At 45.5% G+C, this 16,637-nt stretch overlaps 1 protein-coding gene across 2 annotated transcripts in view; it reads left to right on the forward strand.

The window, feature by feature from the left end:
* HELZ2 (helicase with zinc finger 2) overlaps positions 1-16,637 on the forward strand; it is an 80,365-nt gene that overhangs the window by 24,207 nt on the left and 39,521 nt on the right. For both annotated transcript variants that reach the window (XM_081949681.1, XM_081949682.1), the window contains exons 2-7: positions 6,307-7,375; positions 9,243-9,426; positions 10,193-10,300; positions 11,112-11,635; positions 12,509-13,141; positions 15,241-16,024. In XM_081949681.1, coding sequence (XP_081805807.1) covers positions 6,378-7,375; positions 9,243-9,426; positions 10,193-10,300; positions 11,112-11,635; positions 12,509-13,141; positions 15,241-16,024 — 3,231 coding nt within the window. In that variant the 5' untranslated portion in view covers positions 6,307-6,377. The remainder of the gene's footprint in view (positions 1-6,306; positions 7,376-9,242; positions 9,427-10,192; positions 10,301-11,111; positions 11,636-12,508; positions 13,142-15,240; positions 16,025-16,637) is intronic.

Consider the following 16,637-nt stretch of genomic DNA (forward strand, 5'->3'; position numbering starts at 1 on the left):
TCTGCCTGGATGGTCTCCGGTAGTGAGCCGATAGACAGAAAGGGGGAGTAGTGAGTTCCCTCCCATATTTGGGCATACACACACACACACACACACACACACACACACACACACATACATACATACATATATTTCTAGCAGCTTTTCATTTTTGTATGAAACGCACTGAATTATATTTCTGGCATTGGCAAAATTTGCATAACACATGTCTCACTTAACAACATAAATTTTGGGTTTAAGGTAAATGTGGTGGTAAGTTGAGGACTATCTGTATTTAAATTCTAATATCTTTGGGACACTTCTGAATACAGCAGATTTAATAGTTACCAGGTAATCCTTGACTTACAACCATTCTTTTAGTTACCCCTCAAAGTTACAGTAGTGCTCAAAAAAGTGACGCACTGTCGGTCCTCACGTTTACAACTGTTGCAGCATCCCCGCAGTGACATAATAAAAATTTGGGCAATGGTTGGAGCATGCCAGAATCATGGGATCGACATTTGCAAAATTCCTTGCTAGCTTCTGTCAGCAAAGTCAATGGGGAAGCGGATTTGCTTAACGTCCACGAGACATTTAACAACTGCAGGGATTCACTTATCAACCATGGCAAAAAGATAGTAAAATGTGTGTGATTCACTTAACAACCACCTTGCTTAGCAAAGGAAATGTTGGTCTCAATTGTGATCATAAGTCAAGGACTACTACATAGCAGTCAATTTTAGATAAGTCGAGGTGGCTCAGTGGTTAGAATGCAATATTGCAGGCTAACTCTCCCCACTGCCAGGAGTTCGATTCTGAGAGGCTCAAGGTTGACTCAGCCTTCCAACCTTCCGAGGTCAGTAAAATGAGGACCCAGGTTGTTAAGGGCAATAGGTTGACTGTGTAAACTGCTCAGAGAGGGCTGTAAAGCACTATGAAGCAGTATATAAATCTAAGTGCTATTGCTATTGCTGTACTCTTTCTTTGATCCAAGGCAAGCCAAATAGCATGGCTACAGATTCAACCTGGATGGTTTATTATTAGAGGTATGATCTCATCTTTACTTTGTCCAACTCAAGGCTGGGACACTCCTTCCTCTTTTCTCCCTGATCCCTGATCACAATTATGTAACATGTGTTGGTGAGAGAGAGACAGAGGGAGGGAGGGAGGGAGGGAGGGAGGGAGGGAGGGAGGGAGGGAGAGAGAAAGAGAGAGAGAGAGAGAGAGAGAGAGAGAGAGAGAGAGAGAGAGAGCAACTGCTCCAAAGTCACCCAGCCGGCTTTCATGCCTCGCAGGAGGTCTCAAATTAAATTAGCCACTTCCTGGTTTTTAATCCCATGTCTTCACTACACCTTATTCTTGAGCCAACATAGTAGAACAAACTTTGTTTCTCGAAAGCCACATTTTGTCACGTTTCCCACACTATAGTTCTCTGAAGTGACTCCTTAGTGCTGCCCCGAAGAAGAAGAAGGTCAACTATTCTCCAAAGTACCTGAAAGCAGGACAAGAATCCAGGGATGGAAGCTGATCGAGGAGAGAACTAACCTGGAAATGAGAGATTTTCTGAGAGAACAATTAACCAGTGGAACAACTTGCCTCCAGAAGTTGGGAATGCTCCAACACCTGAAGTTTTTAAGAAGACATTAGACAACCATTTGTCTGAAATGGTGTAGGGTTTCCTGCTTGAGCAGATCACTGGAAGATCTCTCAGGTCCCTTCCTTACTCTGTTATTTCTGTTTATCTGCCTGCCTGACCGCCAATCCATCCATCCATCTATCCATCCATAACTATCGGTCTATCATCTAATATCTATCCATCTCTGTCTCTATCCATCTCTCTACCCCTCCCTCTCTATCGGTAGCTCGCTAGCTATCTACATGATAGCAGTCTTCAATATCTTAAAGGCTGACCCAAAGAAAAGGGGGCCATCCTATTCTCCAAAGTACCTGAAGGCAGGACAAGAAGCAATGGATAAACCGAACCTGGAAACAAGGAAGAGATTTTTTGACTGTGAAAAATATTAACTAGTGGAAGGTTTGCCTCCAGAAGTTATGGGTGTCCCCAGACTTGTCTGAAATGGTGCAGGGTCTCCTGCTTGAGCAGGGGGCTGGATAAAAAGACCTCCAAGGTCCCTACCGTCTGTTATTCTCAGCCCAGCCAGGAAGAAAATCCCATTTTACTCAGATTTCAAAACTTTGAAATGTTAGCTTATTATTTGGGCTGCATTCCGGTCTGGTTTGAGATTCATCCTTGAGTCATGATGTTTTGATTCTCCAGGAAATCTCGAGAGAATTTGACACTCTTGATTTTTTTTCTCCCCCTTCCGAGAATAAAGACCTTGGAAGGCTTCCCTGCTTTTTTGTGCTCTGGAGATACATGTGATTACATCAACCATTTTTCCCCAGCTGGTGTCCCTCGTATAGCTGGCATACAGCCAATATTTAATTGGTTATGCCATAATGGGATTCGGCAGGTGGTGACGTGGTGCGTTTGTAAACCCAGCCAGTGTCTCTTGAAAGCTGCAATTTGTGGCTTGGGGCATATTTTTTTATCTGTACAGGTAATCTCTTCGAATTAGGACCACAGTTTCCACTGAAAGCAAGGCAGTTATTTCTGCTCGTTTTACGACCGTTTTTGACACAGTTGTGTAGTGAGTCACTGCCATAGTTAAATTAGTGACTCTGGTGTGAAGTGAATCAGGCTTCTGAATTGACTTTGCTTGTTGGACGGTCGCAAAAGGGGATCACATGATCCTGGGACACTGCATCCGTCATAAATATGAATCAGCTGCCATGCGTCTGAATTTTGATCACGTGACCATGGGGATACTGTAACGGCCATGAGTGTGAAAATTGGCCGCAAGTCACTTTTTTTCAGTGCCGTTTGAGCAGTCACGAAACAAATGATTGTAATTTGAGGACTATCTGTATTTGATTAGCTTTTTCCTTAGGAAAGACGCACCTTTTTCCCCTCAAAAAAGAGGCTGAAAATATGGGTGTGTCTTATACACTGAATACAGCATTTTTTGCCACTTGAAGCCCCACCCCCTTTACCAAAATGGCCGTGCGTAGCCTTTAGGACAGCAATGGCGAACCTTTTTTAGCTCGCGGGCCATAAGTGGGGGGAGCGCAGGGGGGTTGTGTGCGGACGCGCCGCACCCATAATGCAATGTGCAACCCCCCCAGTGCGCATGCGCGCATGAGAGATGCTCCCCCCCATTTTTTGCATGCTTTTTTCACACTCCCCAGGCTCCAGAGGCTTTATAGGAGCCTGGGGAGGGCGAAAACAGCCCTCCCGCCTCTCCCGGAGGCCCCCCGGAGGCTTCAGGGACCTTCAGGAGGCTACCCTGAAGCCTCCGGAGGGCAAAAAACGACCCTACGAGCAAATTGGAAGTCCATTCCCGAACTTCCGGTTTACCCATAGGGCCGTTTTTTTGCACTCCGGAGGCTTCAGGGAAGCTCATGAAGCCTCTGGAGGGCCTCGGGGGGGCGGGGGGCTCTTTTTGCTCTCCCCAGGCTCCTATAAAGCCTCTGGAGCCTGGGGAGGGCGAAAAATGGCTTTTAAAAAGGCAGAACTCATGCGCGCTGGCCAGCTGACAAGGCAACGTCTCGCATGCCCTGACAAATAGCTCCACATGCCACCTGTGGCACACGTGCCATAGGTTCGCCATCCCGGCTTTAGGAGGCTTTCAGAGAGCTCCTGGGAGCTGGGGAGGACGAAATGAGCAAAAAACTGGCCAGTTTTTGCTGAATTTTGCCCCACCCAGCCCCCAGGAGCACTCTATAAACCTTCTCAAGGCTATTCATGTCCTTTTTTGAAAAAAACACGGGTCCGTTTTTGCAAAAAACAGGCCATTTGGGGGAGGTTTGCAGAGTGCAAAAACTTTTTTTTAAATTTGCCTCTTTGAAACCTTGGTGAGTCTTATACTCCGGTGCATCTTATACTCCGAAAAATATGGTAATTTACCGCAATAAGTAAATGAAATGCTTAGGGTACAGTAAATAAGACGCCCAGTGAAACACCAAATACAGACTGATAAAATGATGATTAATGCCTTTTCAAGACTGAGTGTGCTTGTAACTTTGGGTTGGGATCCTTGGTTCTCTCCAAGCTTAGTTGTTTTCTTGCAGGCATTTCATGACCCAACCAGCACTGATGATGTTACCCAGTTGGGTTGTGAAATGTCTACACGAAAACAGCTAAGCCCCTCCTCCTCCTCTCCACAAACTCCACTTCCTTCTGCAACTGATGAAGTTACTTAGTTGGTTCATGAAACTTCTGCAAGAGGTCAATGGACCAAGGAGCCCACAGTCTTCCTCCTCGTCTTCCTCCTCCTACCAATGATGGTAACTCTCTCTGAAAGAAGAAAACAGAGAACACCAAGGACCCCACAATTCAACCCTGAGCTAATTTTTTTCTCTTCTGTTAGTAACTTCGGGGTCTCCTGCCTCTCTTCCTTTTAGCATGGAATATCTCAGTTGGGGTTTTCCATGTCCTATATAAGCTCAATTTCTTTGTTTTAAGGCTGGCTCTACCACCACAGAAGTTCTTTTGGGAAGGGACAAGTCATGTACCCCAGGAACGCCTGTAGCATTCATGACACGTTTTCAATGTTTCAAATGCACCTATGGGTTAAACAGTGGGCAGATCCTGATACTTAATACACTTAATACAATAGTAGAGTTGGAAGGGACCTTGGAGGTCTTCTAGTCCAACCCCCTGCCTAGGCAGGAAACCCTATACCGTTCCAGACAAATGGCTATCCAACATCTTCTTAAAGACTTCCAGTGTTGGGGCATTCACAACTTCTGGAGCCAACTTCTGTTCCACTGATTAATTGTTCTAACTGTCAGGAAGTTTCTCCTCAGTTCTAAGTTGCTTCTCTCCTTGATTAGTTTCCACCCATTGCTTCTTGTTCTGTCCACAGGTGCCTTGGAGAATAGCTTGACTCCCTCTTCTTTGTGGCAACCCCTGAGATATTGGAACACTGCTATCATGTCTCCCCTAGTCCTTCCTGATACTAACTCTGTCATTGTGATCATGTGGCCCTGGGGATGCTGCAACGGTCGTGACTGTGAAAAATGGTCATAAATATATAATTTATTGGCTGCCCATTTTACCGCGGCATTATTCCAAGGCATAGCTGGGCTGTTCTGAACTTTGCTTTAGTGAGCAGTTTCATCCATTAACTCTTGTCCCAAAGGTTTGTTTTCCAAAGGGCAACTGGCTTTTATTTTATTTATCCTTGAAAAGATGTCGCTTCTCATCCAAGAAGCTTCTCCAGTTCTAACGTGGGTCAGAGCCTCAGTGTTAGAACTGAAGAAGCTTCTTGAATGAGAAGCGAAAAATGCAAGAAAGTCCAGTTGCCATTTAGAAAAGCACCTTTGGGACAAGCATGGATGACCTGGATGATTGAGAATGAAGTAAGATAGGAGAGGAGAGGATAGAAAAGATAAGAACAGAATTGGAATGGAATGGAGTAGACTAGAATAGCATAGTACAAGAAATAGAAGATAATAGGAATGGAATGGAATAAGAATAGAGAATAGGAATAGAATAGAATAGAAAATATGGAACGGAAGAGAATAGAAAATATGGAATAGAACAGAATAGAATAGAATTACTGATTGCCCAAGTGTGATTGGACACACAAGGAATTTTTGTCTTCCAAGGAGTACAGAAGAGGAAAGATGAGAGCGGTAATTGTAACACAGCCATAATATACGGGTAAACATCCTTAAATATAAGAAGTGCTGTGGGAATTAGGTGTTTAGCAGAGTGATGGCGCAGGGAAAAAAAACCTGGTTGTTTTGGCATGGGTAGACAATCTGCAATGGAATGGAATAGACTAGAATAGAATTGTACAAGAAATAGAAGATAATAGGAATGGAATGGAATAAGAATAGAGAATAGGAATAGAATAGAATAGAAAACATGGAACGGAAGAGAATAGAAAATATGGAATAGAACAGAATAGAATAGAATTACTGATTGCCCAAGTGTGATTGGACACACAAGAAATTTTTGTCTTCCAAGTTGTCAGTGTACATACAAACAAAGTGATATGATCATAAGACACCAATAGGAGTACAGAAGAGGAAAAATGAGAAGGGTAATTGTAACACAGCCATAATATACGGGTAAACATCCTTAAATATAAGAAGTCCTGTGGGAATTAGGTGTTTAGCAGAGTGATGGCGCAGGAAAAAAAAAACTGGTTCTTTTGGCATGGGTAGACAATCTGCAATATTGCAATACACAATAGACAAAAAAAAGGCAATCTCCACAGACATCCCCTGACTCTCTAATTGTTCTTATTTCTGCAGGCTGGAGGACTCCAACGCCTTCTCGCTGAGTGTGTGCAGCCCTACCTCCATCTGTGTCCTCGGCTGACAAAATGTCACACCTGAACGGGTTGGTTTCTGGGCTGCTGGACGGCCTGCAGAGCCAGGTGTCCCTCCACCTCGCCTGCTCCAAGTGCAGCCACAGAGAGAATGAGAGCACCTACCTGCTGAAAGAGGTGGACCACAGCTGCATGAGGGAGATCTTGCTGGCCAGGTGCAAGGGAGCAAGAGGCATCCAGTGGCGCAAAGTGGACAGGAGACCCTCCTTCCCCAGACCGGCTTTCTACGACATCTGCCGGTATTACGTGGCTGGTTTGGGATGCACCAGACACCACAACTCCTGCACCTTTGCCTGGAGCCGAGAGGAGGTGATTGTGTGGACATTCGAGAGGAAATACAACTTGGAAAGGCACACGTTGAAGTGGCTGTTGAAACAGGTCCAGTCGGGCGTCGCGCCCAGCGCCCAGCCTAAACCCCATGATCTCAACAACCCAGAAGAAATCCTCAGTGAGTTTGGGGGTTATTTCCAGGAGATCTGCGAACCTTGTTTTTATAGCCGTCCCCAGCGGATTTCACCCAAGGGATCTGCTCACATTTGCAAGGATCACTGGGGCTTCCTTTTGGTTCATGTGATCGCCGACGGTAAGAAAAAAGAGCAATATACCGAGATTCGGCCATGTCCGACAAGCAGGAGGCTCTTTTCGTACTGTTCGTCCGTCTCAGCCGGCAGGTCCTGCAGGAATAACTCTCAGTCCTGCAGTTTTGCCCACAGTGATGTAGAGCTGGCCATCTGGAAGGCAGAGCAAAGATGCGGTTTGGATCGTGCCAACCTGCTGCGCCCGGCGGTGGAGGAGACGGCGAGCTCGCCGGACGCCGCGCCGCAGTATCAATTCTACTGCCGGGTTTGCCTGGTGACGTGCGATTCCCAGCAGAGCTTCGAGAACCACTGCTCGTCCGTGGAGCACACGCAGCTGATCGCCACCGACATGCTGACCGAGTGGAGTTATCGCGCCCCTCCGTACGATCCAAAGACCTTTGCTCTTTGCAGCCGGTAAGCGAGACAGATCAAGAGAGTTTTTGCTTTTGAGAACCAGACGTTGGGTTCAGGATTATGGGTGGCATTTGGAGTTTGCTCCTGGTCCTTTTTGGCTTTGTCTAAAGGGAAAGCTGATGTCTGCCTCTGTAAAGTTAACTTTACAGGTAGTCCTCAACTTGCAACCATTCATTTAGTGAGTGTTTGAAGTTACAACAGCACTGAAAAAAGTGACTTAGGACCATTTTTCACACGTACGACTTTCATACCTGTGGACATTTGATCAAAATTCAGATGCTTGACAATTGGCTCATTTTTATGACCGTTGCCATGTCCCAGGGTCATGTGATCACCCTTTGACAAGATAGGCTTAAGATACAGAAGGATCTTGACAAACCTGAACATTGGGCACTATCTAATAAAATGAAATTCAATGGTGAAAAGAGTCAGGTTCTACATTTAGGCAACAAAAACGGAATGCACAGGTACAGTATAGGTGATACCTTGCTCAGTAGTAGTAACTGTGAAAGGGATCTTGGAGTCCTAGTGGACAACCGTTTAAATAGGAGCCAGCCGTGTGCAGCAGCTGCTAAAAAAGCCAACACTGTTCTAGGCTGCATCAACAGAGGGATAGAATCAAGATCATGTGAAGTGTTGATGCCGCTTTACAATGCCTTGGTGAGGCCACACTTGGAATATTTGCATTCAGTTTTGGTCGCCACGATGTAAAAAAGATGTGGAGACTCTGGAAAGAGTGCAGAGAAGAGCAACAAAGATGATTAGGGGACTGGAGACTAAAACATATGAAGAACGGTTGCAGGAACTGGGTATGTGTAGTTTAATAGAAAGAAGGACAGGGGAGACATGATAGCAGTCTTCCAATATCTCAGGGGTTGCCACAAAGAAGAGGGAGTCAAACTATTCTCCAAAGCGCCTGAGGGCAGAACAAGAAGCAATGGGTGAAAACTAATCAAGGAGAGAAGCAACCTGGAATTAAGGAGAAACTTTCTAACAGTGAGAACAATTAATCAGTGGAACAGAAGTTGCCTCCAGAAGTTGTGAATGCTCCAACACTGGAAGTCTTTAAGAAGATGTTGGATAGCCATTTGCCTGAAATAGTATAGGGTTTCCTGCCTAGGCAGGGGGTTGGACTAGAAGACCTCCAAGGTCCCTTCCAACTCTACTATTGTATTGTATTATTGTAAAATCAGTGGGAAAGCCAGATTGACCTAACAGCCGTGTTACAACACCCCAATCAAGAAACTGCCCAAGAGCCGTCAGCAAACAGCCCAAGCAAATAATCTCTAATACTGCTCCCACCCACACAGAGAGGCAAGACACCAGAATATAAACCGACAGTAAACCCCACTCCTTACAAGCATTGATGGTGTTACCTAGTTGGGTAATGAAATGTCTACAAGAAAACAACCAAGCTCAGAGAGTACAAGGACCCTGCAGTCCTCCTCCTCCTCCTCTCCCACCCACTTCTAGCCCTGATGATAAATTGACAGCAAACAGCACTCCTTATGAGTACTGATGACGTTACCTAGTTGGGTAATGAAATGTCTACAAGAAAACAACCGAGTTCAGAGAGTACAAGGACCCCGCAGTCCTCCTCCTCCTCCTCCTCTCCCACCCACTTCTAGCCCTGATGATAAATTGACAGCAAACAGCACTCCTTATGAGTACTGATGACGTTACCTAGTTGGGTAATGAAATGTCTACAAGAAAACAACCGAGTTCAGAGAACACCAAAGACCCCTCATTTCAACCCTGATCTGCAAATATTCTCTTTCATGAGGCATAGATTTATTGGTCTCCTTAAATGTACCTCCAAGCTTTTGCCACTGATTGACTTTTGTCTTTTTCTCTCTCTATGCTTCAGACCAGACATTTGTGAATATGGGCAGGATTGTGCCAGGGCGCATTCGGTCCAGGAATTGGAAGAGTGGATCCAGCGGGCAAAAATTGCCCAGGGAAAGAAGAAGACGGCCAAGGAGGAGGGCCTCTTAGCTTACCAGGATCGACTTATTGCCGAGTACCAATCGAGCCACAACGAAGTCTTAATTGTAATTTGGGGATTCTAAGCTGATATGCGTGTGGTTTGTGGCAGGGAAACTTGTGTTTGTGGTAAGAGAGGGAGTCTTCTAGATATTTTGCTTTTGTGCAGCTCAAAAACATGGGCTGAAAGTTGCGGGCTTGCCTTGCTTGTGGAGTTGAACATTCAGGTATGCTGCTCTTGTCTCTGGAGGTTCAGTCAATATCTTAGGGCAGAGATCTTTTCTCTAGACAACTGCTTGCTTAAAAATTCCCTAGGCTTAGACTAAAGTTTTTGTGACTTGGAAACGTTAAGAGAGGTGGACTTCAACTCCCAATTGCTGGGAATTCTGGGAACTGAAGTCCACCCCTTAGTGTAATGAATATAATAACAAAAAATAAAATTCTCAAATAATAGTACCCAGTTCACATACTGTTCGATGGAGATGAAAAGTATTATAAATAAATGAAATAAATAAAACGTTTAAAAAAAAGCCTGTTCCAAGAAGGCTCCACACCCATTTGCACCATCCAGGTGACTCTGAGGACACCGATAAACCTTCAGGTGGCCTCAACGGCTAGCTAAAAGGATGCAAATGACCAGCCATCTGCAAGGAGTCTAAATCCTTCCATTCCCCACCAGCCAGTCAGACCGGAAGATGCTTCTTGGCTGAGAAGCAAAACATCTTCATAGAAAAACCAGAAAGTTCAGTTGCCTCTTGAAAAAGCATCTTTGGGATGACCCCTTCCTTGATTCTCCTGCCTTGTTTTCTCACCTTGTGGCTCTCTCCCCATCAGATTTCGGAGGTCGTGGATGGCGTGAGGGTCACTTGCAAGCAGCCACTCCGGATCCAGTCAGAGAAAAAGAAATTGCAGTATGAGTGGGTCTTCACCATCCATTCCCAGGTGAGCTGGAAAGTCGAAATGCTCCATAAACCTGTAGAGAAGGGACCTGTTTCTTCCATGATGGGGCTCCTGGACTCTGCCCAGCGACGTTGCCTGCAATAGGGAGCCTGGCTAACGTCTTTGCTGGACACATGCATAGCTGCAGTGATGAGTGCTGACAAATCCATGATTTGCTGAATGCACAGTGGTTAGTCACAAACTAGCATTGAGGGAGGGAGAGAGAGGGCGGAAGGGAGAAAGGAAAAGAGATGGAAAGAGAGAATTGAGACGGCGGAAGAAATGGAGGATGGAAGGAAAGGGATGGATAGAAGGAATAAGGGGCGGTATGGAGGGAGGACGGATGGAAGATGGAAAGAAGAAAAGAGAGGAGGAAGAGAGGGAGGAAGGGAGAAGGAAAGATGGAAAGAAGGAATAGGAGGGGAGGGAGAGAGGAAGGAAGGAAATAAAGAGATGGAAGGGAATGAGGGAGAGGAGGGAGGAAAAGACGGCAGGAAAACCCACCTACCTTTGGAGATTTGGAAGAAACCTTGGAGGTCTTCTAGTCCAACCACCTGCTCAAGCAGGAGATCCTATGTGCCATTCTTTCCTCCTCCCTCAAACCTCTGCAGAGTTTCCCTTCACCCCCTCTTACACCAAGGGGAAACAAGATGGGGTTATCTTGAGTTTCTTTCTCACCCCCTATTCCTTCCCAGGGCTGAGTAAAAAGTTTATCTAACTGTTCTTCCATTTCCATTTTCAAGTTGACCTCTGACACTGAGGATCTGTTTCCCCTTGTTCTCATTTACCTGCATTTTCCCCTTTCCCATTTCAGAGGCCGCTGATCCACGTAGCCCTGTTAAAGAAAGTCCCAGGAGCCAACTTCTCCTTAGTTGTGCCAGGAAGGGCTCAGCTTCTCACTTATGCTTCTGGAGACAGCTTCAAAACCGTGCGGGCATCTCCACCAGCCGTTGAGGTGAAAGTCCACTTGCAGAGTCACACCTTCGGGGTCTACGAGCAGTGGCTGGTCTTTGATTTTGGCAGCCGGCCTGTCTTGATTCAAAAGCTTCACGCCCGGGTGGGTCAGAAGGAAGCATCATGGCGGGTGGATCCGGCCACCGAGTCCTTCAGCTGCTTTCTGCCCAGTGAGCGCTGGCACAGTGGGAACCGCATAGTGGTGCCCAGCCTGGCCCGCGCGGACAAGAACATGGAACTGCTGGCTAAGTACAAGGCTCCCTCCCTCTCGATGGACTTCCAGCGAGGGGCGAGGGGCAAGCCCATCACCCGTGTCAACTACCGCGAAGAAATGCACAACTTCCTCTTCCGAGAAGAAGAAGCTCAGCAGCTCTTGATCTCCAAGTAAGTGGACCTCAACCCAAGTAAGACTTCAAAGTCTTCACCCAACTGAAAGACATTCCCTGTTTTTATCCCAGGGAGGAAGAACCAAGTTCCTACAATATCAATAGCAATAAAGGAGGATATTTGTAAAATAGCCATAGCACTTAGACTTATATACCATTTCACAGTGCTTTGCAGTCTCTCTAAGCCAGGGGTGTCCAAACCTGGGAACTTTAAGACTTGTGGACTTCAACTCCCAGAATTCCCCAGCCAGCCATGCTGACTGGGGAATTCTGGGAGTTGAAGTCCACAAGTCTTAAAGTTCCCAAGTTTGGACACCCCTGCTCTAAGCAGTTTACAGAGTCAGTCAGTTGCCCCCAACAATCTGGGTCCTCATTTTACCGACCTAGGAAGGATGGAAGGCTGAGTCAACCTTGAGCCGGTGAGAATCAAACTCCTGGCAGTGGGCAGAGTTAGCCTGCAGTACTGCATTCTAATCACTGTGCCACCACAGCTCCAATATAAGTGAATGCTTAAAGTTCCTTAAAGATGTGAAGACTACGGGTTCCACAATTGCGAGGTGGGGAACCCACCGCCTCCTGGTGATTGGCCCAAATCAGCAGCTGGTTTTCACGCTTAAGGTGAAATTAGATAAAGGGAACTATGTTCAAACATTTCCAGAAGGGATGGCACCAGACCAAAGAGAGTGAAGCATCTAAGACCTAGAATTCCCACTCATTTTGGGGGTGCAGTCCAAAATAATTCGGCTTGGAGGGTGAGGACATTACAAAGAGATACAAGCAGAGAGGCCCATTGTTCCTGTTGTTTTGACTTCTCTTTTCCCCAATTTCTTCTGCTCCTCTTCCCATGTCTGATCTTCTTCTTCTGATCTAGGCTCAACTTGCATGCGATGGTCTCCTTCGTAAAGAGTGTGGAAGACTTCCGATCGGGGCTGAAGTTTGCTCTCCCACAACAGCTTTACGCCCAGGTCCTGACTCCTTACTCGTTGACCATGGACTCCGACGAAGGGTACCTGCTCCAACGCTCAGTCAACACGGCCCTCCTCTCCCAAGATCCACCTGCTAACAACCGGGTTTATGAGGTCTCCATCGAGAAAGAAGCCCTCACTGAAAGGAGCGTCTGTCTTCTCCTTCCCCAGCGTTGCTGCATGGAACTGGGCCTCCAACCAGACACGTCTGCCAAGATGGAAGTCCAGTTCCAAATGGACCAGCTCCAATTCTGCCAATGGCACCAGGCTGTGGACAACTTATGGGATGTGAAGCTGGTCTTTCCAGATGTGGCCACCTGCTCCATCCCACGTGGAACTTTGCAAGTGCCCTGGGGGAACGCAAAGCAGAAGCAAGCTTTTTGCTTCATCACTGGTCAGGTGACTGGTTTCTGTAGAACACCTCCTCTTTTGATCTACGGACCATTTGGGACTGGGAAGACCTTCACATTGGCCAAGACTACCCTGGAGATCATCAAGAAGCCCCAGACACGTGTGCTCATCTGCACCCACACCAATAGGTAATCTTGGTTTGAAGTTTTATGAGCCTTTGGCTGAAGGAGAAAAGTACATATTTTGGTGTCTTCACAGGGTGACGGTTATTTTAGGGACAACTGTTAAAATTGATATCTGGGTTTGCACAATATGTCAAACAGATCCAGATAACCATATTTTTCGGAGTGTAAGACACACCTGAGTATAAGATTCACCAAGATTTTGAAGAGGCAAATTAAAAAAAAAAGTTTCTGCACTCTGCAGACCTCCCAAAAACGGCCCGTTTTTTGTATAAAAAAAAAGGGCATGGATAGCCTTTAGGCTTATAGAGTGCTCCTGGGGGATGGGGGTGGGGCAAAAACGAGCAAAAAACAGCCCATTTTTCGCTCATTTTTGCCCTCCCCAGCCCCCAGGAGCATCTGGAAGCCTCCACAAGGCTATGCATGGCCATTTTTGCAAAGGGGGGGGGGGGTTTCAGGAGGCCAAAAATGCTGTATTCAGTGTATAAGACGCACCCAGATTTTCAGCCTCTTTTGAGGGAAAAAGGTGTGTCTTATACTCCGAAAAATACAGTAAGTCCAGGAGGCTAAATTCACATTAGTATTAGATGCAAGAAATCAAGAACCAGAATATAGTTCAAAAATACTACAAGTTTCGATCGTTTAAAAATAATCATTTAAATGATCATTTGATCATTTTAAAAAAAATGTTGAGATTCTAGAAAGGGTACAGAAGAGTAACAAAGATGATTAGGGGACTGGAGGCTAAAACATAAAGAATGGTTGCTGGAATTGGGTATGTCTAATTTAGTGAAAAGAAGGACCAGGGGAAATATGATAGCAGTGTTTCAATATCTCAGGGGTTGCCACAAAGAAGAGGGGGTCAATCTATTCTCCAAAGCACCCGAGGACAGGATAAAAATCAACGGATGGAAACTAATCAAGGAGAGAAGCAACCTAGAACTTCCGAATTTCCTGACACTGAGAACAATCAATCAGTGGAATTGGTTCCTCCAGAAGTTGTGGGTGCTACAACATTGGATGTTTTTAAGAAGTAGTATAGGGTTTCCTGCTTGAACAGGGTATTGGACTAGAAGACCTCCAAGGTTCCTTCCAACTCTGTTATTTGATGCCACCTATACACAAGAAACTGTTCTAGTAATTGACACCATATAATATCAATGTACTATTGTGCAGAAGTAGTCTTTGCCATTTTTAAACCTCAAAATGTTCCCCTATGGTCTTTCTGGCCAAGCAATAATAAGGGGGAGATGTATTTATTGAGTTTGTTATCTGCGCCATTATAGAGAATCCTGGGAAGTAATTAAAATTAAAACCACAGTATGGTAGGAAATATAAGTGGTCCTCAGGTTACATCCATTTGTTCTGTGACTCTTCAAAGATAAGATAGTTCTGAATGAGAGAAACTTAACAACTGGTCCTCGGATGTTATGGCTGTCACAGTGCCCCTGCGGACATGTGATCACCATTTGAAATCTTGCTGGCTTCCCACAAGCAAAAACAATGGAAGTTGCTCTTCTAAGTTTCCCCCAGAGCTTTTTCTCCCAAAGAGCTTCTCAGTGTCAGGGGGATCTCATACTTTGTAACACCCACTTGAAGTTCTTGCCTGCTGGCTGGATTGCTTGCAAGTCAATTGAGAGGGGAAGTCGTGTGACCATGACTTGGGTCGGCTTCCCCAATGTCTTTTACTTGTGGGAAACCAGAGGAAGTGATCATGCGAGGTCCTCACTTAATGATATGTGATCCTTGCATAATGATGGCAATAGGGACTGCTAGGATTGCCATCATCAAGCAGTGTTGTCACATAACATATTGGGTTATGGCTGTATCACTTAATGATGGAAGGGGGTCAAAAAAGATGGTAACCAGGATTGAAGCCCTGTGCCATTTTCACAGGTGTGGCGCATACAACTCAGGAAAAGAAAGGATGGGGGTTCAGTTGGACAACGGGGGCTGCCGTTTTAACTCATTTTGAGTTAAAAAATCCCCCTTCTTCCTTAGAGGGAAATAAAAACAACCAAGAATCCATGGGTCTATTTAACAAAGAATTTTGGGGAGATAATTGGAAATGTGACAGCCCCTGTTGCAATGCCTTTCTTTTCCAGTGCGGCTGATATCTACATTCGTGAATACTTCCACAACTATGCCATCTCGTCGCACCCTGAGGCTATTCCATTAAGGGTGAAATCCATTTACCGTTCGGTCAAATCAACTGACCCCATTACCCTACGCTACTGCTGTCTCTCTCCAAGTGGAAATGAGTTTTGCCTCCCTACTAAAGAGCAGATCGATCGCCACCGGATTGTCCTCACCACGTGCATGATCTCACGAGATCTTGGAGTGCCCTGTGGCTATTTCACCCACATCTTGATTGATGAAGCTGCCCAGATGTTGGAGTGCGAAGCTCTAGTTCCTCTCTCTCTGGCTAGCCTGACAACCATGATCATTCTGGCAGGGGACCATATGCAGAAGACTCCCAGACTCTACTCGCTGCACAAGGATGAGCAGTCCGCCGACTACACCCTGTTGAATCGCCTCTTCCAACATTACAAGAAGGAGAAGCATGAAGTGGCCACCAAGAGCAGGATCATCTTCAACGAGAACTATCGGTCTACTGCAGGAATCATTGAGTTTGTCTCCAAGCACTTCTACGTGGGCAGAGAAGATACCATTGGCGCCAAAGGCAATGTCCCTCCTCACCCGGAGTTCTATCCCCTCATGTTTTGTCACGTCTCCAGTAGTGCTGAGAAGGACAGATCCATGAGCTGGTACAACATCTCCGAGATTGAACAGATAGTTGAGAAAGTACAGGAAATGGATCAGAAATGGCCGGTTGAATGGGGGCAGAAGAACCTCAAGTCCATCTGTGTGGTCTCTTATGGCATTCAGGTGAGGTGTCAAGGGCGTGTGTTGTTCTTACATTGTCCATTACAGGTAGTCTCAAACTTGTGACCACAATTGAGCCTAACATTTCTGTTGCTAACTACTCTCTCTCCTGCTAATGTTCCTCCAAAACTGGTATTTTGGGGAGATATTGCATCTGGCCCAGAGGTCACATGGAATCTTTAAATAGCCAAAGATAATCCTGTCCTTCAGGGATTTCTTGGTTCCTTTTAATATAGGATTTCTGCCTGAGCAGGGAGTTGGACTAGAAGACCTCCAAGGTCCTTTCCAAGTGTGTTTTTCTAACTATTCTAACTTATAACTAAATTCTAACTTTTAAAAAGTTTAAAGACAGCCAGTTTGGCCTACTGGTGAAGGTGGTGGCCTAGAAATAACTTCTGACTCTTTTTAGCACAGTATAAGGTAACAATATTACAACCTCAACTTTTTACTTTTATACATTAGTTAGTATATAACTAGCCATTTCTATAACAACAAATCTATCTAATCAGCAAAACCAAAGTCAGTTTCATTGTTTTCATTCCCCTCTTTGAAGAGAACAATCAATTTAACCATTACTGCTTTATCTTCCTTGCTGTTGAAATAATATGTCCTTCTA

Source organism: Natrix helvetica, assembly GCF_964273705.1.
Source record: "Natrix helvetica genome assembly, chromosome: 3".
NCBI classification, from domain to species: domain Eukaryota; kingdom Metazoa; phylum Chordata; class Lepidosauria; order Squamata; family Natricidae; genus Natrix; species Natrix helvetica.